This window comes from Drosophila sulfurigaster, chromosome 2L, assembly GCF_023558435.1.
Source record: "Drosophila sulfurigaster albostrigata strain 15112-1811.04 chromosome 2L, ASM2355843v2, whole genome shotgun sequence".
Lineage (NCBI taxonomy): Eukaryota > Metazoa > Arthropoda > Insecta > Diptera > Drosophilidae > Drosophila > Drosophila sulfurigaster.
Genome location: NC_084881.1, coordinates 9,836,723 through 9,863,417, shown reverse-complemented (window position 1 = coordinate 9,863,417; position 26,695 = coordinate 9,836,723). Strand labels below are relative to the sequence as shown.

The following is a 26,695-nucleotide window of genomic DNA, read 5'->3' as shown; positions in this document are numbered from 1 at the left end:
GTTCAGGTGGAATCAGGAATGAGTGTGTGATATACCCAGGGAGCATCCGTGTATATAGCACGTGCGCACATATTTGGTTTCGGTTTTGGTTGGTTTGGTAATAATGAAACGGAAATTACGGAAATTAAATAAAATACAAACAAATCAATGTGGCATTTATTTATATATGCCAATTCTGATATGATGTTTCACATACGCACACACACACATACACACACACACAAACATCGTACACTCACGCACTTGAAAACAAATGTATGTACTTGCTGCTCATGGAATTGGTTGTGAATATAATAAATGTGTTTGCATCTCCATAACGAGAGTTCTGTCCGCATTTTGACCACATTGCCTTGGTCTATCAAAAGCAAATAGTTTGTTTTTAAATGATTTATATACCCTCAAGAGAAATAATTATTGTTTTTATGCCCTTAAATGCATTTCATGTATCTCAACCGTCATCACATATGCATTTGCCTTGCTCTCAATTTGATGATGATAAAGTACTTTGCAAAACTCGTCAACCTTTTACTTTCTTTTAAAACATTGTCATGAAAATATTTTTGACTTTTTGAAAATTCAACCTCACAAAATACTTCAAAATATACTAAGATTAAATGTAATTGATTTATAGCATTCGGTAATATTTTCGTAACATTCGTCAGAACTTTATTAAAAATCAATTTATTCAACTATTGATAAATATTTACAATTTGTTTTCGTTTTAATTTTTGCGCAGAGAAAAAAATATCCCCTCTATAATCTGATAAAAGCTTTAACTGAAATTCCTTTCTGAAATACAGTTTTTAATTTAATATTTGCACTTGAAATTTGAATAGTTTTGTAGCTGCAATTTCCAATGCAAATCTTAGTAATCCTGTGCTACACAAAGGACCCCTGCCGGTCGGTCACTCAGTCAGTCAGTAAGTCGGTGCCATTGAGGCATTCAAACAGCGCTGACCAGGGGTTGGCACAAATAAAGCTAAGCGCATTAGGCAACCGCTACAAGTGCAACAAATACGGCAAATGCAACAAATTTAAAGTCAGACCATAAACTGGTGGCCACATCGTAGCAAACCTTGCCACCCAATCTCCAATCCCCAAAACGAGCACACACAGATACACACACACATATGCATGTATATACAAACAATCACCCCAAAGTCCTTTCCCTTAACCCGATCAGCATTCTTGCTCTGGCTTGGTCACAAAGCTGCATATCAAAGTATGGCAAATGCAATTGCTTCAGCAGTCAAACTTAATGAATATTTGCTGCATGCACACGCACAGATGCAAGCAAACACACATACGTACACAATATACACACATACACAGTCAGAGTTATAAGTGCGTTGAAATTCGTAAGTAAATGGAATAAATGTCTTTCATCTAAGGGAAAACTATGCGTGAAGCTTGTTTAGTCTTTTACAAAAACATTGCAACTTGCTTAAAGAATTTCTTGTGGCTTTAAGGCCACATGAGAGAATGTTGCCAGCTACTAAAAATTACAATAAATTAACAATTTGCAAGCAAAGTTGAAGTAAAGCTTTAAATTAAAATATGCAACTATGTTACGCACTTTGAAAAATAATACAATTAGTTCGCTTAAAATCGTTAAAGTTAAAGTTGACGAAAACGAATATTGGAATTAATTATTTTGAGTATTGTAAGCTTGGCTGGATAATGTGATAACTCTTGTAGATAGTTAAAGATGATTAACAGAACAGTATTCTTGATTGACTGTACACACGATTCGCTTGTCATTTAGGATTATAATTAAATAAGTGGTATAATCTCCGATCAATTAAATTGTCCATGTCTTAGTGCGCTCCCAGCAAATGCATTTCACAATTCACATTTAACATTCAACGTCTAACATTCTGAGCTAACAACCGAGTGTACGTGTGTGTGTAGGTGTCGGTGTGAGCGTGTTTGTTTGTGTGACAAGTAATTGGGTTTGATTGGGCAATCAATTTTAGGTGCAATGTCACTCACCTTGCTGTGTCTTCACCTGAACCGGCGTGGACATTGGACCGGCTCCCATTGAGGTGTAAGCTTGTATGCGAACCGTGTATATGGCATGGGGTGTCAGCTCCGATATGGTAGTGAGTTCGCTATTGTCAATCATTCGGGCATTCCAAGAGGCCTCCGGCTGATTTGAATTGGTCGTGTAGTACACCTTATAGCCCTGATAAATGACAGAAACCAAATAAGTATTACAACTTCTTAAATGCATAAGTAAACTTATTTAAATATTGGAAATTCAGTCACAAAATTATTCACTGACAATGGTTATGGAGTCCAAATTTAATGTAAAATTCCACTCACAAAAAAAGTTATGCGCTCTCGATAACTTTTTATACGAGCTACCGATTCACTTCAGGAAATGTATGTAGCAGGCAGAAGGAGTCATCTTCGACATATATCATAGTTTATTTTACGACATATTTAAAATGTGAATATCGGTATATTTTATTGTTTTGAGGTGCATATTCGGTATATTTGTAGAATATGGTTTTTACAAATGGGTAGCAGGTATCTTTCAGTCGAACACATTCGACTGTAATTTGTTGAAATAGTTGTAAGCAAAAAGTCAAAAGAGACTTTGACGGATTAAATGCAGACAAAAGCAATGAAAGTTCTACAAAAATACCCATAAAATAAGAATCAATATGTAAAATAAAACTTTTTATATTTGCATTATAAATTATAAATATAATTTAAATGTAGTCACAAAATATCTATTCAATTATGGTTAAAAAATACTGTTAAATGTTGAGTACAAATTTCAGTTCACATAAAAAAGTTATGTTTTTTTGAAACCTTAAAACAAATAAATGTTAAGCAAGAATATACTTTGACTCAGTATAGTCAAAAAGCATTGAAAACGCTTTAAATAAAAAAAAACACAAAATGAACTGTCGATAATCAACGATTATTGAATAAAGTTCAGTTAAGTACTTAAGCAAAGCTTAAGCTATTCAAAATTTGCGGTCTAGCTTAATTTTGCATGAGCAACATCATATCATTAACTTTATCACAAAGGATTTTTCGTAACCGCAATCTTTCGATGCAAAAACAAATTTAAATGCAGTTGCAGCTGTTGTGCGTCGATGGAACAAAATCGTTTGGCCATAAACTGTTTGAAATGGGGAAACTGATAACCAAAAATGAAATATGGTTTTGTGGTCTCAGATTTGCGAACTTTATAATTTTGGCATTTTGTGGTGAGGACAGTTTGCAAGCCGGCAACATTTGAAGCACACGACGACGCACAACAATAGAGACCACAACAATTGCGGCCTAGCACTTTGCTCGATCAATGTGCTTCAGAAGCTAGGACCTGCAGCAGGCTGCTGGGCAGTCAGTTCATCCTGAAGAATGAAAACGGCAGTCGAGCGTATAGAGGGGGAGGCTAGTGGACTGGCCTGACTGACTGTGTGGCTTTGATTTCATTCGCACATTTGCATTTAAACGTTTTGCTCTTTGCCTTCTCTGGCTCTCGACTCGTCTCGAGCTGACAAACATGGCTAACGTCATTTGGCCTCGCCATGTGACAAAGTGTCGAGCCCCGGGCATGGCCCCAAGTCAAAGAGACAGAGAGAGAGAGTCTAGGTCTCAAAACTTGCAGTCAGGATCGAGGTCGGGGTCGGAGTCGGGTTCGGGAGTCGTTTGTTCATGTTGTCGTTGTTGGAATCTGTGTTCGGGTTGTTGTTTAATATGCGTACTTGATGCCAGGTACTTACGGTCACTTGTCCATTGGGCGTCTCTGGTGGCTCCCAAGTAATAATCATCGTGGATGAGCTCAACGGGCGCACTTGCACATTACGTGGTGCACTTTCCATTTCTGAAAGACCGAAAGAGATAGAGATATAGAGTCAGAGATTGAGGTAGAGATACATAGCTGGGAGTACGATGAGCATTTTGGCATTGTCAACATAAAATGAGGATTGCCAAGCAATTTCTCTGTCTGTTTTGCAACAAAGGACAGCTGTGTTAATGCTTGTTTAAGAACGCATGAATATTTGGTTTAATAATTTGATAATGGGACATCTTGGCCTCTCTGCACAACAACTCTGCACTCAGTTGTGCAGAAAGCCAGAAACATTTACGGAAAGCGATGACATTGCATGCTGCAAATCGACTTAGTTCCAAGTGGATAAAATAGAAATGCTAAAGCACTTGGTTTAGTAAACGGTTTTCTGCATTTGCTTTCGTACTTAATTAAACGAATATAAAGTTGACATCAATTCAATTCACTATAATTATCTATTACGAGTAGAATTTAAACGTCATACAATATGCGTTAATTTTTCCTAATTTTGCTGTTGATTTTAATTAGTTGGATCAATCAATTGCCATAATTGCATGGCTGTGTGAATGTGTGTCGGTGAAGTAATTTAGTTTCTGGCTGTGATGTTGTACGTGAAATAACTCACAATAGTTTTCGATCATTCACAATCAAATGCACTTTAAACACGGACTCGTCGTAAGCTTTATCGTCCCCCCCCCCATTTTAATCACTTTTCCACCCATTTTCCTTGGTGTCAGTCATGCATATGCAATTTCGTTAAATGAATTTCGGCATTTTGGCAATAGTCAGGGTTTTAAATCAAATGCAGCGACAGAAACCGGACAGGAGAGCGATGAGGCAAGTTAGATTGGGGGAAGTTCGGGGGATATAAACCAACGGTATTAGGGCCGCCGCACAAATGTTTTCAAATGCAAACAATCATCCATCACAATTCCTGGAAACTGGCACTGAACTTTTGTTCAATTCTCATGTCCATCCCCGTCATTGTAAACATTTTTCCTGCTGTTGCTGCTGCCACGCCAAGTCCGACGCATTATAGTGCGAATTTTGCATTTATAATGTGTGCTGCGCCATTCGCATGCACAAAACAGAACAGAACAAAACAAAACGGAATAGAGCAGAGCACAACACACACATTAACTGCATTTTGTTGTTTAGGAAAACAATGCGAAAACGAACTTAAAATCAGCCCAACTCAACTGTCTGCCTGTCTAGCTGCACATTATACTAACAGGGCTAGAAATATGCAATAGGCATCTAATTCTCACACCCTTCACATCAAGTGTGAAATGGCATATTAGCGAGTTCACAGACAAATGTCAAATGCTTGTCTGTTTAACTTTATGAGCTACCTCAAATTTAGACATGCAAGGAGTTGGAAGTTACGAGTGGATTTTGAATTGAAATTGATTTGAAAAATTACAATATTTATATCCACTATTTAAGGCTGCGATTTGCTATGTTCTACATGTAATTAACTTGAACTTGATTTGACATATTTCTTAACGTGCTTCTAAGTTAAATTTAAATTTAAATTGATTAGAATTAAAGACATTTTTATGTAAAAAGCTGGCACAAATTGTCTGCCAGGGCATTTTGGCAGTCGAGCTGATGCCTTAACCGCATTCGCACATGTTTGGAATGCATTTGCGAGGCGTGAATTTGTTGGCCAGCAGCTTGTGCAGGAGAGAGGAATGGAAAAGAGAGCAGATTAGTGCAGGGGCTGGGGCAGGAGCAGGGGCAACCACTGCTAATTAGTGAGAACAGCATTTGATCGCCTCAATTGCTGACAAGCGTCACGAGTTTCGAGTCAGTTCGGTTGAGTTCAGTTACCAAATGCAATGCGTTTGCCATAAGCGAGCTGGTGATGCGGGGAATAGAGAGGCAGGCGTCCACTTCCTTTTCTTGTGCACCCCAATTGGTTAATGGCCAATCAATAAATTCCAATTCTCACAATTTTACTGCAATATCTACATGTGCCACTGCAGCGTTTTACCCACAATTTATATGGCAAGCATCTCATCTGTTACACAACTCTGTAATAGTCTGTGCATGTGTGTGTGTGTGTGTTTCTGTTTCTGTATGTGCGTGTGTGTGTGTTTCTGTATGTGCGTGTGTGTGTGTATGTGTGGCACGAACCCATTGCCGGATGGAACCGAACTGGCATTGCCATTTGCCGGCTCTGGGCTAAGATTTGCATGCAGCACATGGGCACTCCAAAAATTGCAATAGCTTTGCCAGGCAGCTGAAGCAGCAGCAGCAACTGTCTGGCCAGGATGCCATGACTTCCCCCCTTGCCAACGCCACCGCCCCCCGCAACCCTTGCGTCTGCCTAACTGTCTGCCAGTTATCCTGGCAGCTCCTTGGCTGGGTGCGTCGTGTGGCAACGTCACGTAAGCTGCATTTAAGAGCATATACATTACATACGGATACGCTCCATTAATATGTATCCCTTGCATGCCAGCCTCACGCCTACAGCTTATAGCACTAAATTCTTAGCAGCCTCCGAGACACACACACTAACACACACATGCAATACAAATATACACACACATGCGCCAGGACGCCCTTTGACCTATTACATGCCGAAAGGAGCTGTTAAAGAGTTGCCAACACACTTGTAAGTACCAATGTGTGTGTGTGTGTGTGTATGTGTGTATGTTTTGGTGCAACTGTATGCGTGTATGGCTGCGCATTAAAGTTAAACGTATTAGGCCCTATTACACGTATTACACCCAAATTGGAATACAAGATAGCAGCAACTTCAACCAAGCCAAGCCAAGCCAAGCCAAGTATCTACAGCTTAACCTCAGACATTGCCGAGGATATATCGAAACACGCAAATGCAGCTGGAAACAAGTGTTGGGATGTTTACAGATGGAATCTAGATAAGACGCAGGTCAACTTTGTACCCAAGCATGCATAACCATGTTTAATTCGCATTATGTGATTTTCCCAAACGGATCACGAATCGAATTTGTTTTCGTTTTTGCAGCGTTTGCTGTCTTTGAATCTAGATAGCATTAATAAGCCATTGAAATTCATATTCATATGCGCAAACTTTGCAGTGCTACAGACTTAAACAGAATACATTTTTAAACTTAAATAATTTGGGGCAAAAATTTGAAGTAACTATTTTAAAATAAACTTATTTCAAAGGAAGTATATTCAAATATTGTTCAATATTTTAGACAAATGTTAACTTTAACTACTACTATATTAAACGAGACGAGTTTACTAAAAAATAAAAGCTTTTCATTAAAATTTCTTATTATTTTAAGTTATGTAAAACAAAGCTTTAACGATTTGTGAGATTCGAGTTAATTTAGATAAATCATACAAAAAATGTCACATTGAATATGAACTTTCTAGAAGAAATAAATCTTGTTAAGCCTCTCTGCAATAAAATCAAAATGTTTTTAATAGACCTCTTTAAAATACACCTCATCAATTACTTATTTATTTTCGAGATAATTTAGGGCCGTTCGTATAATCGGTATTCGCTCTGTGAACGCCATTGTCTATATGTGCTATTTAAGTTATGGTTCAGGTGCGTAACGTACTTGACAGCTGCGGCCGTTATTCAACACTGGCGTCTCATTAAACTGTCTGGTGTTTATGGCAATCGCTTTGGCTGCATCTCGGTCTCGGTAAAAGCCATAAATAGGTCTTTGTCAGCTGCTACCTAAGCTGAAACCAAATCAAACCCAAAGGCGACACGTGTCATTATCCACACCAATATCAAATGCTGTAGTTGTAGTTGCAGTTGTTGTTGCTGCTGCTGTTGCAGCTGCTGTTGCACGATATAGTTGCTAGTTTCTTTTTGTGTGTGGCAATTGCTATCGAAATAATATTTCGAAACGATATTGGGCAAGCGATAAGCATAATTGCGGCAATAAAAGTTTTCAACTTTTATACGACAAGCTACAGAGAATAAAAAAGGACGAAACGAAACGCACTTCAAAAGGCAGCAGCAGGACGCAGTAAGTGCTGTTGCCATTGCTAAAACAGCGTTGCTTATACGCGGACAGACATACAGACAGACGGAGGCATACGCACAAGCCGACTTCAATAAGGAAGAAAGAGAGAGAGAGAGAGAGAGAGAGATAGAAAGAGAGGGAGCAAGAGAGATAGTCGTAACCATACGAGGACATTGATGCGCATTCATACGAACGCATAACAATGCAAACTTTATGCGCTGCTTGCCACATTGTGTGGCATCAGGGGGCGGGCTCTAGTGGTGGGTGCCTGTTTACCCTCACATACACACACGCATACATCAGCTGTATAGCTAAGCGACGCAGCTGCGTATGCAACGGTTTTTAAACATTGCATTTACCTTTGATTCGATGGCAGAGAAAAGCTGTTTTCTCAGCCAAGTGGCATAAGGTTTTTAGATAGAAAAGGAAAACTGAGCACGGGATTGCCATAATGTTATGTGAATGCTGCTCAAGAATTGTTATTGAAATTGTTTTGGCCATCAAATTTTGTTAGCCGCCAAAGCAAAAGCAAAAGGCTTCGCGTACTTGCAGCACGCTAAGGATACTTACTTGTGCCACCAATTGAAAAATCACCTAAGCAGCAAAACAAGAGAGAGCGAGAGAAGGAGAGGGAGATAAACATTGCAAGAAAGGGTTAGTAGCGTACTTTACATAAAAATCGCAAAAGAAATCCATGAACAAAATAAAAAATAAAATCAAATTGCACACAAAAATTCTTGGAAAATATCCTTATTTTTCCAAGCAACGAGCAGCATGTGGAAAGAGAAATATATGTAGAGAACAGTTAGTGTGGGTTTTAGCTGGGAATGGATTGTATGTGGATTGGAGGTACTCACTTGTCTCACCGGTGGTACAGGTCGCAGGAGTCGAGGGCGGACCACGTCCAATATTGTTAACGGCAATCACATAGAACTCGTATTCCGTATAGGGACTGAGAGCACGCACCACATAGAACATGGTTATGATGCCGCTAATCTCGCTGAAGGCCTGATTCGCATTCTTCGGCTTGTATTGGATGACATAGTACTGCAGATCTTCGGGACCTTTGTAGGACCATTCCAGGCGCACCGAAGTCGCCGTCACCTCAGAGATGCGCACATCAGTCGGAGCCGTAGGCAGAGCTGCAAAAAAAAGCGTTTAATATTATTATTATTAATATTAATATTTCTTTTATTTTATGGCATTACTTACATTGCACTTTGACAACAGACACGGATTCTATTTGACCCAAGGAAGAGGCAGCTATGCAGGTAAAATTCGCACTTTCCTGTATGTTTGTCAGCTGCAGCACATTCCTTCCAATGGGTATATCGTTCTCTGGCGTCAGATCATGTGCACCTGCGTGGGAGTTAACGTTAGTATAATGGCTTATATGTGGCTTTATATTGCACTATTTACCCTTCATCCATCTGACAGCCGGCATGGGTGAGCCAACAGCAATGCAGGAGAGATTTAGATTTGATCCTAGCATTACCTCATTGTTGGTCTCTGGTGGACGGGAGAAAGTTGGCGGAACACGACGTACTTTCACATACAAGTTGGTAGCCTTCGAGTGCTCGGTGCCAATCGAATTCTCTGCAACACACTCGTATTTGCCTTGATCTTCTTCCCGGCTGTTGTTGATTTGCAGAATGCCTGAAAGAAACGAACAAGAAAATAGTGTGAGAAACGATTTAATTTTCTTGTAAAATTCAATTTCTAAATTTATTGTTAGTTGACTTATTTCAACATATTGCAAATCACTTTTACAGCTGATGCAAGCAAAGACTGCAATTTATTTTCAATTCAATTGTCTTGTTAATCTTGATCATCAACTGTATTGCTGTAGTGTGTATTATTGCATAACACTTTGTGAATAATGCGATATCTATGCTCCAGATTTTTAAATAAATCCAGAGCAAAAGTGTTTGAATAAAAATATACTTAAAATAAGAAACTAATTTAAATACAACGAGTATTCTGTTGAAAGTTCAGACTTAAACGAATTTGCTGGAAACTGTAATTCAAATTGTAGAATTTTCTCATCATAAATTCATATTAAACTGAACCTAAAATAGAGAGACAAAAAAAGAGATGCACTTTAAGTATCTTCTCAGAATAGGTATATTTTCAGTTAGGTAATCTACAATAGGTTGACTTTACATATGGCTGGGTTAATCCGTTAGACGTTTCTTAAATCGTTTCTCAACCCTTTAGGTAGGCCACATTGTTTTTATGGCAAGAAAAGGCATATGTTAGTACTCTACCTGTCAACTCTCGCATATATAAAACACAGATGCCGGCGGAAGTCAAGTCAGTCACTTATTGTTCAGCAGCTAGCAAGCATCAGCATGTTCCTGTCACTGCTTTTATCAAGTTTCTTGTGCGTTCAAGGCACCACCTACATGACAGTCAACACACACATGGAATCAGCTCTGCCTGCACCTCGAGTGCACAATGAGCAACTGGAGATGGTTGAATTACTGGACCTGGGTGACAGAACCAGACGCATGGAGGCACCGAAATTGCATAACTCGGCCTCAAAGTTTTTGCTGGAAGTGTACAATGAGATTAACGAGGAACAGGAGCCACTGGAGGTGCTGCATCAGCGGCACAAGCGCTCTGTGGACGATGACATACTGGTCACAAATGCGGATCGACAGGAGATTGCCAGCTGCAATAGTATCTTGACGTTTTCAAGTCGCCTCAAGCTGCAACCCAAAGTGCCGAGCAATGTAATGGATCTGCATATTAGCTTCAATACAAACGATGTGCCCAGGGATCTGCAGTTGGTTCAAGCCATGCTACGTATCTATAAGCAGCCCTCCGCACTGGGCATGCAACGACAGGACTTTACTGTGTCCATTTACAGGAGAATCTACAGTCATCAGGAAATGAATGACGACGAGCCTGTCTATCGCATACTGCACTCGGTGAATACCACAAGCAATTACAAGGGCTGGCTGGAGTTTAATCTAACGCAGACACTGCACACTTGGTTGCTGCAGAACTTCCAGCAGTTGCATCGCCATGAGCTACGCATCTCTGTGTCAGCTCTGGATGGGGAGCACTTAGGTGCTTTGGTCTCTGGTCTAGTGCCACCCCAACAGGCAACAGCACGGTCCAGCCTGGAGCCCTTTATTGTCGGCTACTTCAATGGTCCCGAGCTGTTGGTCAAGGTACAAAAGCTGCGCTTCAAGAGAGAGCTGAACAAGCGCAAGGCAACTCTGCCAAGTGGACACCATTCGCATCCACATGCACATCCGCAGGGTCCGCCACCGATGCCCGATCTCTACAAGCCGCCGCAGCAATGCGAGCGTCTTAATTTTACTGTCGACTTCAGGGAACTGCAAATGCACAACTGGGTCATAGCACCCAAGAAGTTCGAGGCGTATTTCTGCGGAGGTGGCTGCAATTTTCCTTTGGGCACCAAAATGAACGCCACGAATCATGCGATTGTGCAAACCCTGATGCATCTGAAGCAACCGCATCTACCCAAGCCATGCTGTGTGCCCACTGAGCTGGGTGCGATAACCATACTGAGATATCTGAATGACGATATTATCGATTTAACCAAGTACCAAAAGGCGGTGGCAAAGGAGTGTGGTTGTCATTAATGTGCTTCGAATCAAGGAGGCGTAGTTTTTAATTTCAACATGATCTTTTCATTTCAACATGTTCTTTTTAGAGAGTAAGCACTTTTTGTTAGTTTAGTTGTAGACGTAGTGTTGAAATAATAAATATAAATTTGGAAAATTATATAACATTTTTGAGAAATTCAAAATTTTGCTTTCAAAAAAGATATTTTCCGATCTGTACACTCGGCGTTCTTGGGCACATTCGGCGAATTCGGGACATATGGATTTGTGAATACATTCAGCGAATGGGTTCCATTTACTCAATGTACCCAATGCGCCGAATGAGCCCGAAACGTTGAATTTGCGGTATTTTTACGCAGGAGAGATTTATTATTTAGCATTCCTAATTTAAGCGGACTATCAACGAGTATTTCCAACTCCTGGAAGCATATTGCGGTTGTTTGGTACTCGGAATATGGCTCTGGGAAATATATTGAACGCAGTCACATGACGGACATCCTCCGCGTTGTTCAGAAATATTTAAAGAAGCAATATACGGAGCAATTCAAGAAATAATTATTATGAATAATGATAATTTGATTCTTCTTTTATTTCGTGTACTTAAATTTCCGAAATGGAAAAATTACCAAGTACGGCAGAAAATTGGAATTATTTAGCATTCCCAATCTATACAATAAGCAGACTATCAACGAGTATTTCCAACTCCTGGTTGCTTGGTACTAAGAATATGGCTCTGGGAAATATATTGGACGCAGTCACATGACATACATCCTTCGCATTGATTAGAAATATTTAAAGAAGCAATATACGGAGCAATTCAAGAAATAATGATTATGAATAATGATAACTTGGATCTTCTTCTTTTATTTCGTGTACTTCAATTTTCAAATTTGAAAAATTACCAAGTACGGCAGATAATTGGAATTATTTAGCATTCCCAATCTATGGAATAAGCGGACTATCAACGAGTATTTCCAGCTCCTGGAAGCATATTGCGGTTGTTTGGTACTCAGAAAATATGGCTCTGGGAAATATATTGGACGCAGTCACATGACAGACATCCTTCGCATTGATTAGAAATATTTAAAGGAGCAATATACGGAGCAATTGAAGATATATTGATTATGAATAATAATTTTTTTGTGTAATTTTGGAAATTTGGAATTATCAACTAAGGCAGATATTTTGGAAATATTTTATATAACGGCTGACGAATTCGAATTCAGAAACTTTTTAATGATTTGGAATAATGCTTTGTGATGGTGTTTATGTTGGATTTATTTAATATTGGAATTTTTAATCATATTTGGATGTTGCTTATTATGCGAACCGAACCACATATTCTACGAGAAATTTTACGCATTGTCACTTTGTATCTGCATTCAGCGCATTGGGTATATTAGATTCTATATATTATGGAGAATTCATAAGTATTCATGGCTAAGAAAGGGTTTACTATGACATAAATGGAGACTAGTTACAAAAGGAATCTTTTCATGGTGTACAATACTCAATAAATTCAAGCTACAAATCGCAAGCAATTATGGCATTTAACAGGCGTTATCAAATTACGAAATATATGGAAAATCGCGAAATACATTTAGCGCATTGATATATTCGAAATATATTTTTAATACAAAGTTTTCGATGTTATGCAAGTAGGATTAACAAATTTACAGCTCAAAACGGTATTCAAGCAGGTTAATAAAATCAGGAATTAAACGCAATCGGCGCATTGGGCACATATGTATAATTACAGACAATACATATATGTGTTTTAAAACAAAAATACATGACTATGAGTGCATTGTTATAAGAATATTATGAAGTTTCAAACATTTATTTAAATTATTAAATAATTATTCGTCAATAGATAGGATATAATGCGTGAACTAACGTAGTGCTTTTAGCAGTAAATATGGAAATATAGTATATGTATGAAAAGCTATGAAATTAATATTTTGAATTAATTCAATTTACCCAATGCTAATCATTAAGATTCAATAAAAGTGGAGGCGACAAATCATGTTCATGTTTAATGTTTATAAATATAAAAGAAAAAAATAAATAAATTAAATTTAGCTTACGCTGCTAATCCATTGTTTTAACTAATCAGTGCTTTTAAGGAACTACTTTATGGCAAAAATCTTCAATCAGCGTTTAGCGTTTTTTATGAACTCTTTCTTGTTGGACGTGGCATATGTAAGTAGTCTTAAGATCTTAGATTTATCAATAAATTTGAAAGTCAAAGTGTGTTTGGGTCTTGTCTCCGGACGGTGTCCGCCTGTTGCTTGCTTTTTGTAGCTGGGTTTTAATGGTCGAAACCCACATTATACTCATTGGCTCATAAAATGGCCAGAATTTACCTTCTTTTTATGTGCACTGCTGTCTGGTGCAGCGACATGGCGGCGAAGAAGGAAAAAAGGAGCAACACATGAAAATTAACACAATTTTTATATGATTTTAAAGGCCGTATAAAAGTTATGACAGTGTTGTTCTTTTGGCACGCATTGGCAATCTGCTTTGGGTCTATTAAATATCGAGCGCACTTTTCCGGCATATTAAGCTAATGTGAGCACCCAAAGACACACACACACTCACTGGCGCACGCACACATGCGCATATAAAGTGTCATAAACCGTTGAAGCCCTCGCATTATATTTATATGACCAATAAACAATGAAATATGTACTACGAGACTAATTCAGCTGTCATAACATTGCGCTATATGAGACTATAAGACAATCCATAATGCTCTGGCGAAAACGCATATAAATTGTCGCTTTTAAATCAACAGTGTCGACCCATAAACTTATGACTCAATGTGGGATGAATTTCGTGATTGTTTCCCAGCACCAATTAGTTATTAAATTTAAGCGAAGATATATTTTTAAAATACTGTAGGCAGATGCCATAAAACCAGCAGAATAATCAGAATATTTTAATATTGCAGTATTCTTGGGAAAATAAACATTGTGCGCTCAATTTCCATAAAACTTTTGCGAGCTATTTTATTTATATTTTCATTTAAAGACTGCTAAATTGAAAATGTGATGTCTCACATTATGTCATTGTTGTCCGTTAATTCGACCTAAATCTGTGGCTGTCAATTTTAATATACCCTTCGCGTCCAATTGTTCGTGTGCAGGGTAGAGTTTAGTACACAATTCGCATCCATTATTAATTACAAATTTTGCCGCTTAACAATGTTATTATGTTGGCCATTTGCTGGCATTATATTTCAAATTTCTAATCAATAAATTGCCCTAATATATGCAGCATTTTATTTTCAGTTCGTGTTGAATTAATGATCTAACGTTGATTATTCAATTTACGCTCAAATAGGCCCCAATTAATCAGCTGCCTCAATTTTTATTTTTTCTCTATTTTTTTTTTTTATTCCTGACTCACACTTGTTTATGGTGAATATTTGCGAGTCAATAAAAATACTTTCGGTATCAAATATGAATGATATATGACAACTATTCATTTGCACCATTTCATATGAAATATTTTCAGATTTAAATCGCTTCATTATTTATAGATCGCATATTTGGGCGATAAAAATTGTCGCGTCGTTTATGCATACATATTGAATTGAGATTCGATTTCAGTTTGTTGAACGTATTTATTGCTTTTAATTTTTATGGAAATTATTGAAACTTTGAAGCGGATATTTCGCTTCATGTGCCTCAAAGCAATTGAGGTAGTTTGACTTTCAACAAATATTATATACATATATGTATATATATTCAATAAACTTGAAATATCTTGTGGAATTGTTGTGTGGAATTTAATTTTAAATGTCAATACGGTAAGGTATTAAATGCATTTTATAAATTTCCCCTAACATATTTTTGAACTTATATGCATTACGGTGTTACTGGTAAATACACATTTTAATTATAAAATAATCACTTTTGTGGTTGGGCGATGTTAACAAATGAAATTGAATTTCCTCATAAATATCCGCATGTTTTTGTTTGTTTGTAGTTTGCAATCTAGGGAAACATAACTGCGGTGAGTAAGTGAATGCGAATAAGTGAAAAGTTGCTGCAGCTAATGTGAATAAAGTATTCATTGCGGTAGTTTTTTGGGCAACATATGAGAATGTGTAGCTGGATTTGATGTTGGCCAATTAATGAAAATGTTTTCTGCTCTGCTTCGCTGCCTCTCCACAGACGAATAAAATGTGTAGCGAAAATGAACCACAGCGAAAAGAACTGCAATAATATGAGACAACAACACACACCCACCCACATACACAGACTACAGTTGAGTGAATCATTTTAATGACTCGTATTGTTGCCCCATCTCCACCTCCCACGGGAAGTAGATGTATATGAATTGTAGAAATGTCGAGCCGTGTTAAATGTTCCAAAGTATCATACTCCACTCGTGTTTATTATATGTGTGGTGCTTCTGTTGTTTTGCCGGCTGAGAGTACCACCGAAATGGCAAAGCAACGGGTACAGAGAGGGTAAAATGTTGGAGCAAATAAAATAATATAGAAAAGAGAACAACTAAAAATGATGCATGCTGCTAGATGATTGCGGCGCGGTTTTTACTGTGCAACGTTTCATTTTCATTTTCATTTACTTTTTTATTTCTATTTGCACATTTTATTTATTTTTTATATGTACTTGTCGTTGTTGCTGTTGGCTACTGTTTGTTGTTGGCTGTTCCGTTCACCTACATGCATCAAAGTTGATTGTTGTGAAATTTATTGCATACTTTTTGGCGTGTTTGGCTGCACATTTATTACGCTTGTTGCGCTTCGCAAACGACACAGCAAACGATTATTGTTGTTGTTTAGAAACCGTTGAACCATTCAAACAACCATTTAATGCCAGTGCATTTTAAATAATCGAAATATTTGAATAGCACTCTCATCGCTGTCGTCGTCGTTGTCGAGGACATCTCTGTTTGTAAGTACAAACGTATATGAATACACCCACTTGGCATTTGGTTTCAAGGTAAAAATCCACAAAACGGCAAAAGGAGAACTTGATTAAAATTTATGGCAAGCAACTTTCATTAAAATTGTTGGCAAGCTGGCAAAACATTAACATAAGCCACACACATACACACAGACACACGGGAGAAGGCGAGAAGGAATGAGGTAAGTAGACGCCTGCAAGGGTTTTTTAGGGGCAGCTTCAGCACTTTGTGTGTGGGTTTTGACTGTAGCAATAAAAATTAAGCTCTGTTGCATGCAGCTGGGTGTCGTCTCCTCTGGCCTTTTCGCTAGCTGCGCGTGTGTGTGTGTGTGGCTGTGTGAGTGCGGGTGTAACTCTTATGAAAATTAAAAATTCTTTCAAGCCTCATAAAAATAAAGAAAATAACTGGCAAACGTAGTGCTAAGACTGAAAATTGGCTTTTAAATAAAACGGGTTTTAGGTCGACCGAACCTGAGTTTTGAGCCCAAATGAAAATTGGACTGGTTTTGTTTTAATTTAAAATAATACAGTTTTGCTTTTAATACTTATATGGAAAAATCTGCTTACTTAGTTTAAATATGCTCAATAGAATGGCTCTAAATAATATAAATTTATGTATCATTTATATAATAAATAAATAAAATAAGAAGGAAATGAAAAATGAAATAATTATTAAGAAATATAAATTGCAAGTTCTTAATTCATTGCTTAGCTTCAGCCGTAAAAACTTTGCTAAAGCTCTGAGCAAAACGCGTTTATGTTATAGTCACAAAGTTCTCAGTGGGATTAACTAAGATGCAGCTAGGAAACTTCTTAGAATTCCTTTACATACCGCTTCGCACATACTGAATACGAATGGCATACCTTGAGCTGAACCGCTTTTATGCAAATTAGAATCCCAAACATGGTAATGGCTTGCATTCCGGAAGCATAGAAATGGAACCACTCCTTCGCATCCACAAGCAAATTCAATCCGAAATGCGCGCCGTCTTTATGTAGCAGCCACGCATCGCTGGGCAGCGACTGCTGCAGGATTGTTTGGGAAGCTTTTTATGGCCACATGGACTATTTAGCCAAAGTCAATCACAGCAACAACGAGGCCTGGCTAACAAGCAGACGGGGGGAATAGCGGACAAAAGGGCAAGCGTGTTGGCAACGCGTTGTCGTCTTTTGTGCCACAGTTGCCGTTAACAACAGGCGCGAGACAATGGTGCTCCCAATACGCGAGCAGACACAAAACTGCGAGTGTCCGCCCCTCAACTTTCCACTCTCTATGTACATGGCACACATGTGGCATGCCACAACTGCACTTCCGCTTGCGCAGTCATTTTCATATTTTGTAACTTCCGTTACCGCACACACAAACACACACATTGCCAGAGGGGCGAAAGAAGAGGCAGTGAAAGAGAGATAGAGCGAGGGAAAGGGGCGGAGATAGGAGGCGAATAAGTTGTCGCCTGGCTGAATCCCAGAGCCGCTAAGGCGTGTGCTCAGTGCTTGGCTGCGTGGCCAAATGGGATTATTAATTAAATTATGCTTTAATTTAAGTAGTCCTCAACGTCTTTTGGCAACAATGTGACATTTATGGGGGCAACCACTCTCAACCCCCCCTCATAAAAGTGAAAAGTTTCAATTTTGATAATGCACCAACGGACGACTTATCAACCTTGCCGCCCCTCTAGCTCCCGAATAATGGTTGGAAAAAACTTAACTGACTGACCCAGCACCGGGAGTCATTCCCAAGTGCCTGTCCCGTCTACATTTCTCCATTGCCGTAGCCAACTCCAACTCAATGTTCGAGTCATGCACATTTTGGGCAATTACTGTCTCATTTTCAACAAAAGTGACTGTCAACTCTTTCGACGACGCGACAAGCTGGGGTTAAGGGATGCCAAAGTATAGGTTGCTGACGGGGGTAAGGGTGGCTCATAATTTAAGCATTAAACTTTCTCAAATGCTTTCAAGTTGACTTGCCTTAACTACAGTTTTACAGCTCAAGTAAATAATTGCGAGAGACCCTCCTCCAAAGCAGGCGGATCTGAAACTGGAACTGAAACATGGTCACGAAACGGGGAACGGGGGCCGGTACGAAGGCGGAGGCGATTGTAATGATGGGCACAGCAATTAAAGTTATAGTCGTCTAGTTATTTCGCTGTTGCCTCTTCTTGTGGGAGAGGAGGCAGGGGACTTTTTAAAGAAGCTGCACCTAGCGTAGTTTAAGTTTAACAAGAGCACATAAAAATGTCAAAAAAGGAAGACGTACAAGTGAAATAAGGGAAAACAAAAGACGCTCAGCACGGAGACTGCGGCAAAAAGTGTGTTCGTTTATGAGAATGGACAAACATAAAGATTAACGTGACTTTATGTGCTGACGACACGAAACAGTAAAAATTTAACTGCATATTCAGCTAGTAAGGACTTACAATCTGTCTACTTGCAGCTTACGAGTAATGTAATTTCAGCAAACGTGTATAACATAATATTTCAATTTAAATGATTAGAATTTCGATGTTAAAATAACCATTTTTTAATCTCACATATTCTATACCCTATTATAATTATATTAATTGCTAAACTTTATTATTCTTTATTGAATTGTTTCCAAATCTGTTGTACATGTTGATAATCAACAGATGTAAGAAAAATGATATTTAATTTTAAGTAATAAGAATATCGATTTCTCGCATATTCTTAGTTCTAATGTATGTTACGTAAGTAATGATTGTAGTCACTTAATGAATAACTGAAATTATAATTATAATTACAGTCATCTATTTAACGTTATTTGTATATCATGCTTCATCAATTTTATAAATGATTAATAGGTCAAATTAATCTTTATTGAACTATTTCCACTTCTGTTAAATAGATTTCCAATCAACCGAGATTAATTGGGAACTTTTTAGCTTATTCTGATTCTTCTCCCACGACTATCATATTCGCACTATATGTATGAAATTATTGGCTTAGCGAACCTCTTGAACTTGTCAGCTGCCAGATGATATTTGGCGTCTAAGGATTCAATTGCTGGGTCAGTCTACGGACAACCCTTGGCAATTCTTAACAAAACTTCTTAGTGGGTAGGATGGGAATTGCTGAAGAGGGAGGGTGTGTGACACTTGTGCAAGTTCTGCGTAAGCTCATTGCCCATTCCATGTGCTGGCCATTAAGACAATTGGCCAGGCAAAAACCAATTTCTGATAAGCCTCTTTTGCTTAAAAGCCAAATTATGGTATTTGAAAATATTTGCCATACCTTTTGCGTTTCGTTTTCTTTTTTTTTTTGCCTTTCATTTTCTCTCTTGCCCCAGCCCAGTTATAAAGTAATTTCCCCAGACGCATTGAACCCTTCTAAAAAAGAGCGAAGAACATGGTCAGTACAAGCCAATGCAGGTTCTTGTATACATTTCGCTCTCGTTTTTTCTTTATTATTTTTATTTTCTTTTTTTTTTATTGAACAATACCCTCTGGGACTATTTGGCGGGAAAGCGAATAAAAATAAAGGTATTATCCTCAATATTATTGTCGGTCTGTCGCACGGACGTTCGCTCGGGTTCGTTCTCTTCGTCTCTCTCTGACTCTTTGGTTCATCAGCCTATGCCTCGCTGAGGACAAAATTAACTATCAACGGCAATGCGGCAATGCCCCGAAGTAATTTTAAATAAAATATTTATAAACGTATTTGCGCACTGAAGTGCGACCGTTGTCATTTGCTGGCGAGTAGAGAGAAATAAGAACAAAAATAAAAAATAAATGCCGAATGCAGATATTCACATTACAACGAACACCTTTATACCCTTTTAGAGGACCATTAAACATAGTATCACAACGGGAATCGTCGGCTCATCTGATGGCGCTTTGTAGGCGCTCAGTTTGCTTTAATTCAATTTCATGCCAATGTGCATAAAACTAAACAACTATTCAATAGGAATCGACAAAGCTAAGTAAATGAAATCAAGCTATTCTGTTTTATTGGTTTATTCGAACACTAATGACATTACAATTTATTGATTGTGTTCTGGTTTTTTTGCCTTTATCGATAAATTTTATGTAGATTTTTTGATTTATGCATTGACATTAACCATGCCTGAACTAATAAACCTAATAGAAATAAAGGCTTCATTCAATTGGCGAACTGAACTGACTGATCTAATTTCGACTAAATCCTTAATTTCTTTTTTGGGTTAATAAGCCTATTTCAAAATTTTCACTCAGTCTAGCAGCATTATAAATTACCCGTGAAATCAATAATACTGAATAATAAGCCTTTTTTACAAGGACTATACAGAACATCGCACTGGGGGACAATCTAATAAGACGCTTCACAAGGAGGGTCCATAATAATCATATTAATAAGTCCTAAAGCAAATGGGGCGTGACCGAGGGGCGCACAATAAATGCAACTAGAATAAGTATGACAGAGACAAGGCAGCCAGCAGGCGGGCAGACGGGGAGACGGAGAGAAAAGGCAAAATGGAACCCTAGGCATTTTATTAAAATAATAAAGTTCTAATTTAATTATGAAGCGAGTACAAAGAGCGAGTATGAAGAAGCAACAGCAGCAATAGGAGATGACAACGAGCTATGTGAAGAGCGACTATGCCGAGTTACTTTTCATTTTGATAACTCACGTACCCCTCCCGAGGGCCTTAATTAGCACGCGACGGCCGTATAACCGAAAAATCAACGCGCCCCAAGCTGCCTTTTTGGTTGGTCTGTTTCGCCTGAGGACGAACGGACGGTGGGGATGAGGAAGAGGACTTTGCAAAATAAAGGACCATAAAGTGCTAATTGAATAAAACGGCACATGACTTGCATAACTTATTATGAAATTTATATATATCATTACTATGCAGGCCCAGGAACAGTACCAGAAACCATAAAACCGAATCCGAAATAGAACAGAGCAGAACACAGAATAAAATAGAATAGAATAGAACTGTAGCAACCCGTCCGCGCCTCGAGCGCAAATTTATTTCATTTTCATAAATTTAAAACCTACTTTAAGACAACACAGCAAACGAAAGCAAGCAGATGGAAGCCGGACCTGCGGCCGCAGCCTAAACCGTAGCCAGAGCTAATGCCGGAGCCGAAGCCGGAGCCGGAGCAGAAGGAACCGCTTAGAGACGTTTAGGGCACCTAAAAGGATATTTAGCTGGCGGAAATATTTTTACGTTTCGTTTAACGTGCCAAAGATGGCGGCGTCTACTGTCTGCCACGTCTGCTGGCACCTCTACAATACCTCATCCTCCATTCTCCGTCCTCCTGTGCTGCTCTTAAACAAAAACTCTCTAGAAAGTTGCTTGGGCCCACGTAAAACTAATTTAACCCGCAAAGTCCACGGCCACTTTTGTTCGTGTTACGCTAAATTAGTCGACCTGCCCTGCCAGCTTTGACCAGATAGAGATAGAGACGAGAGCAGGGGAGAAATAAAAGTGAGAGAGAGTGGAAAGAAAAAAAGAATTTGTTTCAGCTGGAATATGAATAGGTCAGGACGGATATTGTAGTAGTCGCGTCTGTCGGTCGCTTCGTCGCTTGGACGTCGTTGTACACAACAGAACATCAGGCAGGCAGGCAGGCACATATACCATAAAAAATGATTTTACCTTGGGGAAATTTTTGCAACAGTTTTTAATTTGTAATGCGCTACAACCACTAAAACAAAGTGGTTAGTTCTTGGCAAGGTAATTGCGACTGCCAATGGTTATTGGATCGCAAATATCAGGGGTGGCTAGAGTTACTTAGGCATCTGAGAATTGCGGTGCTTCAAATACATTGATTGAAACTAACAAAGTTGGTAGTTAAGGCTTTTAATTCCCCACATGATAATTAAATGCAAAAAGATTTTTAAGATTGCCAAAATGGGCAACGAAAGTGAAAATTACTTTTATACTAAAATCTATTAAACTAGCTCGAATTATATTATGCATTGAATCTGAATAGAAGAAGACCCTGGGAAGTCCCCAATGGAGAAAGCATTAAAATATAAAATTAATCCGATTTTTATGCTTTTTAATAATACTAATCTGAAATGTAAACATTTCTAATATACTACTGTTGGTACCAATCTTGTAAGATATTATTGCTTCTAAAAGATTTTTCCAGTTCAAATATTTGAAAGATTTTCTAAATTTAATTAACAATACGAAAGGTGCCGTTTGTTAGTTTTATGTTTGTTACTTTAGTTCTTGCATTTAAGTTATTTACAACTCCTAAGTTTTCGTTTGTTTAGTGCTGTTAATTGGCAAGTCGAAGTTAACAAAGTGCTGCAGGGTATGCGATGTTTGGCAGCTAGTACAACTTTTATTTGCAAGCAGTCAATTGTTTAGCAGGTTGTCATTAAGCGAACGAGCCATTTCATTAGCATTTGGTTCGAGCTCTTTTGCAATTTTTACTATTCTCAACACGTTTCGAATTGTTAAAGCGTCGGCTGACCAGGAGACCGGACCTCTATCCGGGACCTGGCTTCCGGCTGTGGCCGGACCAATGTAACATGGCCATGTCAGTAGTAGGCAGGCATTGTTCTGGCCTGGCTTTGATCGGCGGCTGCTTCTCCCTGTTGCTGTCATTGCCACTTGCAATTGAAACATGTTAGTGTAACTGACGTCCCCTCCCTTTCCCTTTCCCTTCACTTCCCTACTAGTCACCCAACTGGATATCCAACTGTGCTCCTTCCCATTCCACACACACAAAACTCCCCTGTGGACAACGCAAATATAATCATTGTTATCGCGGCTGTTGCTGTCGCTTGGTCTGTCGGTTTTGGTGTTGTCAACGCGGCCATTGATGTCATTTTAAAAGGACTCTTTTAATGCATATTAATGTCAATATTAATGTCAATATTTGTGCTTCTAATGACCGACCGTCGCAGCGTCGCGACGTCTCACTTCGATTCGCTTGTTGACGGCTTTTGTTAGTTTTCCAAACGGCGACGTTTGATGTGCCTCATATCAGCGTTAACGACATCGTCATCGCTGTCGCCGTTGTCGTCGCCATTGCCTCGCCATCATCATCATCGAGCATATTTTCCGTAATTAGAGTTGGCCATCCAAAAAACCCAAGCTGAAACCCAAGTCTAACCCGCCCCATTTCGACAAAGAAGAACAGAACAGGGCAGCGAGTTGTGTTCCCGAAGAGAAGCGCTTGATTAAAGGACCTGGCGACATTCTGTTGACATTTGTAAAGTTTCTACCTAATAAGATCTCAACTAGCTGGCTCATAAAACAGACGCAGCAGCGGCAGCCAAAGTAGAAGCAGTAGAAGCAGCAGCAGCAGCCGCAGCTGTCCAGGAACTAAAAAGGTGTGCAAGGCAATCGCCATTTTCGAGGACCAACTTTGCCATTTGTCAGGCCTCGCAGATGTTCCCTCCTTCCCCGCAAGGAATGTGAACAGGGCAGGGGAAAAGGACAACGAAAAAGGGCAGAAGGGACAGCGACGGAGCAGCAGCAGCTGGCAAAAGTCAAACGTTAACTAAGCGCCGAAAAACTTGTGACACAAAATGCGGCGAAGCATAAGTAAACTCCTAAGAAATTCAAATGAGCGTAAGCGCAAAATACTAAAAAACAAAGAAATGGAAAAAGTGATGAAGAAAAATACCAAAAAAAAGAAGAGAAAGGTAGTGCGTCAAAGACTAGAATTTTAATAAATGAAGTCGTTTCTCAGCAGTGAAGCTCTATTTTGGGAAACTCCCTGGGCAACAGGATAAGGCTTTGGGAAGTTGAATGATAAGGATACACTATGCGCATATGAGCAATGATAAACATCAAAGAAGTGTATAAAATGAACATTGATTTATTTGAGGGATGAGATAGAGTAGGCAAAGACGAATACATGGGGGAAGAACAATAACTTTAAAGTGTAGCAATAGAGCTGAAGAAGTTGCCTTTGGATTCATAACTGTCAAGCTAACTTTTTATAAACTGTTATTACTTAGACCTGAGCACGGATAGAATGTGCAGAATATAAAACGAAAATCTTTTACTGCGACAGCTGGGATAGTTGGAGTTTAAAATATTGATGGAGATTTTTCTCGCTTTTGTCTTTTCAATATTGGTATCTTCGAGCGTCGTCGCATTATCATCTACTTTATTATTATCAAAGTGTTGACTTACCGTTATTTATGACATATCTGGGATTGCTCATGTCCACCTTTGTCTGATTCTTGATCCAGTAGATTGTCGGTGTGGGATTGCCGATGGCTTTGCATTGCATTTGGACCGTGTGACCCACTTCGATGACGCGTGTCCCTGGACCCTGGGTTATAACCGGAAATCCTGCGGGTGTTTTATCGCCTGCAAATGCATAAAGAAAAGTCGCAAAAATGTTTAAAAAACGCCTGAGCAATAACAACAACAATGGATCTCAAAATTATTATATGTTGCATAGAAAGCGAAAAACAACAGCAAGAAAAATATGTATGTGGCATGTTAAAAGTTTTTAAGGGGGTGCGGAATATAAAATATGAAAGCAACGATTGTGAATTGAAGATGGCGGACGCGCGGGGGAAGTTTTGGAAAACAATATGCCACAAATATATATATACATACTCACACTTTCATACACGCATACACCCACACCCGCACACACACTCTCACACTCTCGCACTCGCATAAAGTATTGTTTTACATGACGCTTTTATAAACGGAAGTTGCCGTTTTTTTAAAACGCTGCACAGTTGCCTTTGTTGCCGCTTTCTACGCCATTTTGTAAGTCAAACAATGGCGTGCACTACCCACACATACACGTACACTTATATATAGACATTCATGTATGTATGCAAGTGAACGTGTGCGGGGTCAGCATTTTTCCTTGTGACAATTTTCTTTTGTGGTACACTTTAAGGGCTTGGCATTCGCATTCGCTGTTGCAGTCGCATTGTTATTGTGTGTGGTTGTGGCTATGTGTGTGTGTGTTTGGCGGGTTTAAAGCAAATCCGCAACTTGCAACCAAGTGGCGGCTGCTCTCAACTGCATCTTTCAAATGAACAAAGCTCATTTACATTTTCCAATTAAATCCAGCAGGCAAATTCCCTTCTTTTTTCCCACCTACTCTTTCATCCTCCATCCTACGTTCTCCACTCCGACTCCAATTGCAGCTCCGGCAGCTGCCATTGCACATCTGCCGGATGCTGTTGGCGCTCCCACGTTAACCTCTCTTCCTTTCTCTTCACTGTTCAGCTCATTCTCACTCGCGTACCTTCTTCAACAGCGGTATTTTCGCTATTTAATGCCGTTTGCTTTGCATAAATGCATAGAGATAATACGCTACTTATATACTATATTCAATTTCAGATGAATGCAGCTTAATAATCAACTCATTTTATGAAGTCGAACAGAGATTGGACTCGATATCGAAAAACAAGTTTAGTAAATATAAAAAGCAAATCAAAAGCTATTCAAAGGGATATTCAATAATCATGCATACGTTAATTTGAATTCCAATTGAATTTATGAAAGCAGTAATCAGTTGGTTTAACATTGCAATATCAGTATGCATACTGTTGAATCCTTTATAAATATCCTTTACATTCTATTTAAAGCAGCTGCAACCAAAGAACTATATGTTATTGCATATATTCTATGTAAAATATTCTCTGCAAACATTTACCTAATATATAGTAAATATTTTAAGCAAATCTCAATTTTTAATAAGACTAAAGAGCATTTAAAAGTCCTCTAGTATATTCTTTTTTACATTTTTTTGACTTGTGTATTTCGCTAAAATATTTAACAGCGGCCACAACTAGTACCGTCGCACCATAAACGGCCCAGAAGTTAGCAGCATTCCTCGTCGTGTTCCTCATCCCAAATGTCTCTGCACAGCAGCCATAGCTGTCGCTTGCCCTTCTCAATCCGCTTTTGCACCCCACAATCTGTCGCCTGTCTTACTATCAGTTGGTTTGTTGTGCCTTTGTTTGTGTTTTTCAGCGTGAAATTAAAATTTTTAACAGAGAGACAAAAAAACGCAACTGCATATGTATGCATTATAATGCTCTCACACATGCACACATCAACGTAGCTACTATATGTATGTGCACACATATGCATAAATGCAAAACAAGAAGAACAACAACATTGATGTTGACATTTGACGCTGCCGCCATTGCCGCCTCTCAACGTCCTTTTTATCCTTTCAGTCTACTGGCATTTTCAGCCATTTTTCGTCTGCATCTATCCCCAAGCTACCTCCCCTTGCCGCTCCCTCTGCTGCTGCCTACTTGGTTTTTGGGTGCTTTATTTATTATTGCAGCGTCACTTCTTCAACGGCAACGAAACCAACTGAAAACTGTGCCAAAAATTAACAAATAAAACTTTTTTATTAAACAAATGCACAAAAGTATATTCTGCTTGCTTAGCGAGTGTATTTA

General features: G+C 38.8%; 2 protein-coding genes across 9 annotated transcripts in view; one reads left to right on the top strand and one right to left on the bottom strand.

Moving 5' to 3' along the window:
* The window catches only part of LOC133846137 (tyrosine-protein phosphatase Lar), a 159,749-nt gene that overhangs the window by 17,301 nt on the left and 115,753 nt on the right, over nt 1-26,695 (bottom strand). For 6 of the 8 annotated variants that reach the window (XM_062280918.1, XM_062280926.1, XM_062280910.1 and 3 more), the window contains 7 exons: nt 24,441-24,620; nt 9,211-9,447; nt 9,004-9,150; nt 8,658-8,933; nt 8,362-8,385; nt 3,744-3,844; nt 1,993-2,185 (listed from right to left, as the gene is read on the bottom strand). In XM_062280918.1, the coding sequence (XP_062136902.1) occupies nt 1,993-2,185; nt 3,744-3,844; nt 8,362-8,385; nt 8,658-8,933; nt 9,004-9,150; nt 9,211-9,447; nt 24,441-24,620 (1,158 nt within the window). Of the gene's footprint in view, nt 1-1,992; nt 2,186-3,743; nt 3,845-8,361; nt 8,386-8,648; nt 8,934-9,003; nt 9,151-9,210; nt 9,448-24,440; nt 24,621-26,695 lie in introns of all 8 variants that reach the window. The other 2 variants (XM_062280943.1, XM_062280969.1) reach the window with 1 other exon arrangement.
* LOC133846205 (protein screw) lies at nt 10,030-11,581 on the top strand. The gene has a single exon (XM_062281025.1). It carries the CDS (start codon nt 10,044-10,046, stop codon nt 11,406-11,408), a length of 1,365 nt encoding a protein of 454 aa, XP_062137009.1. The 5' UTR covers nt 10,030-10,043; the 3' UTR covers nt 11,409-11,581.

What these genes read in the sequence shown, in the direction of transcription:
- LOC133846205 (XM_062281025.1), top strand. Translation starts at nt 10,044, where the DNA reads ATGTTAGTACTCTACCTGTCAACTCTCGCATATATAAAACACAGATGC.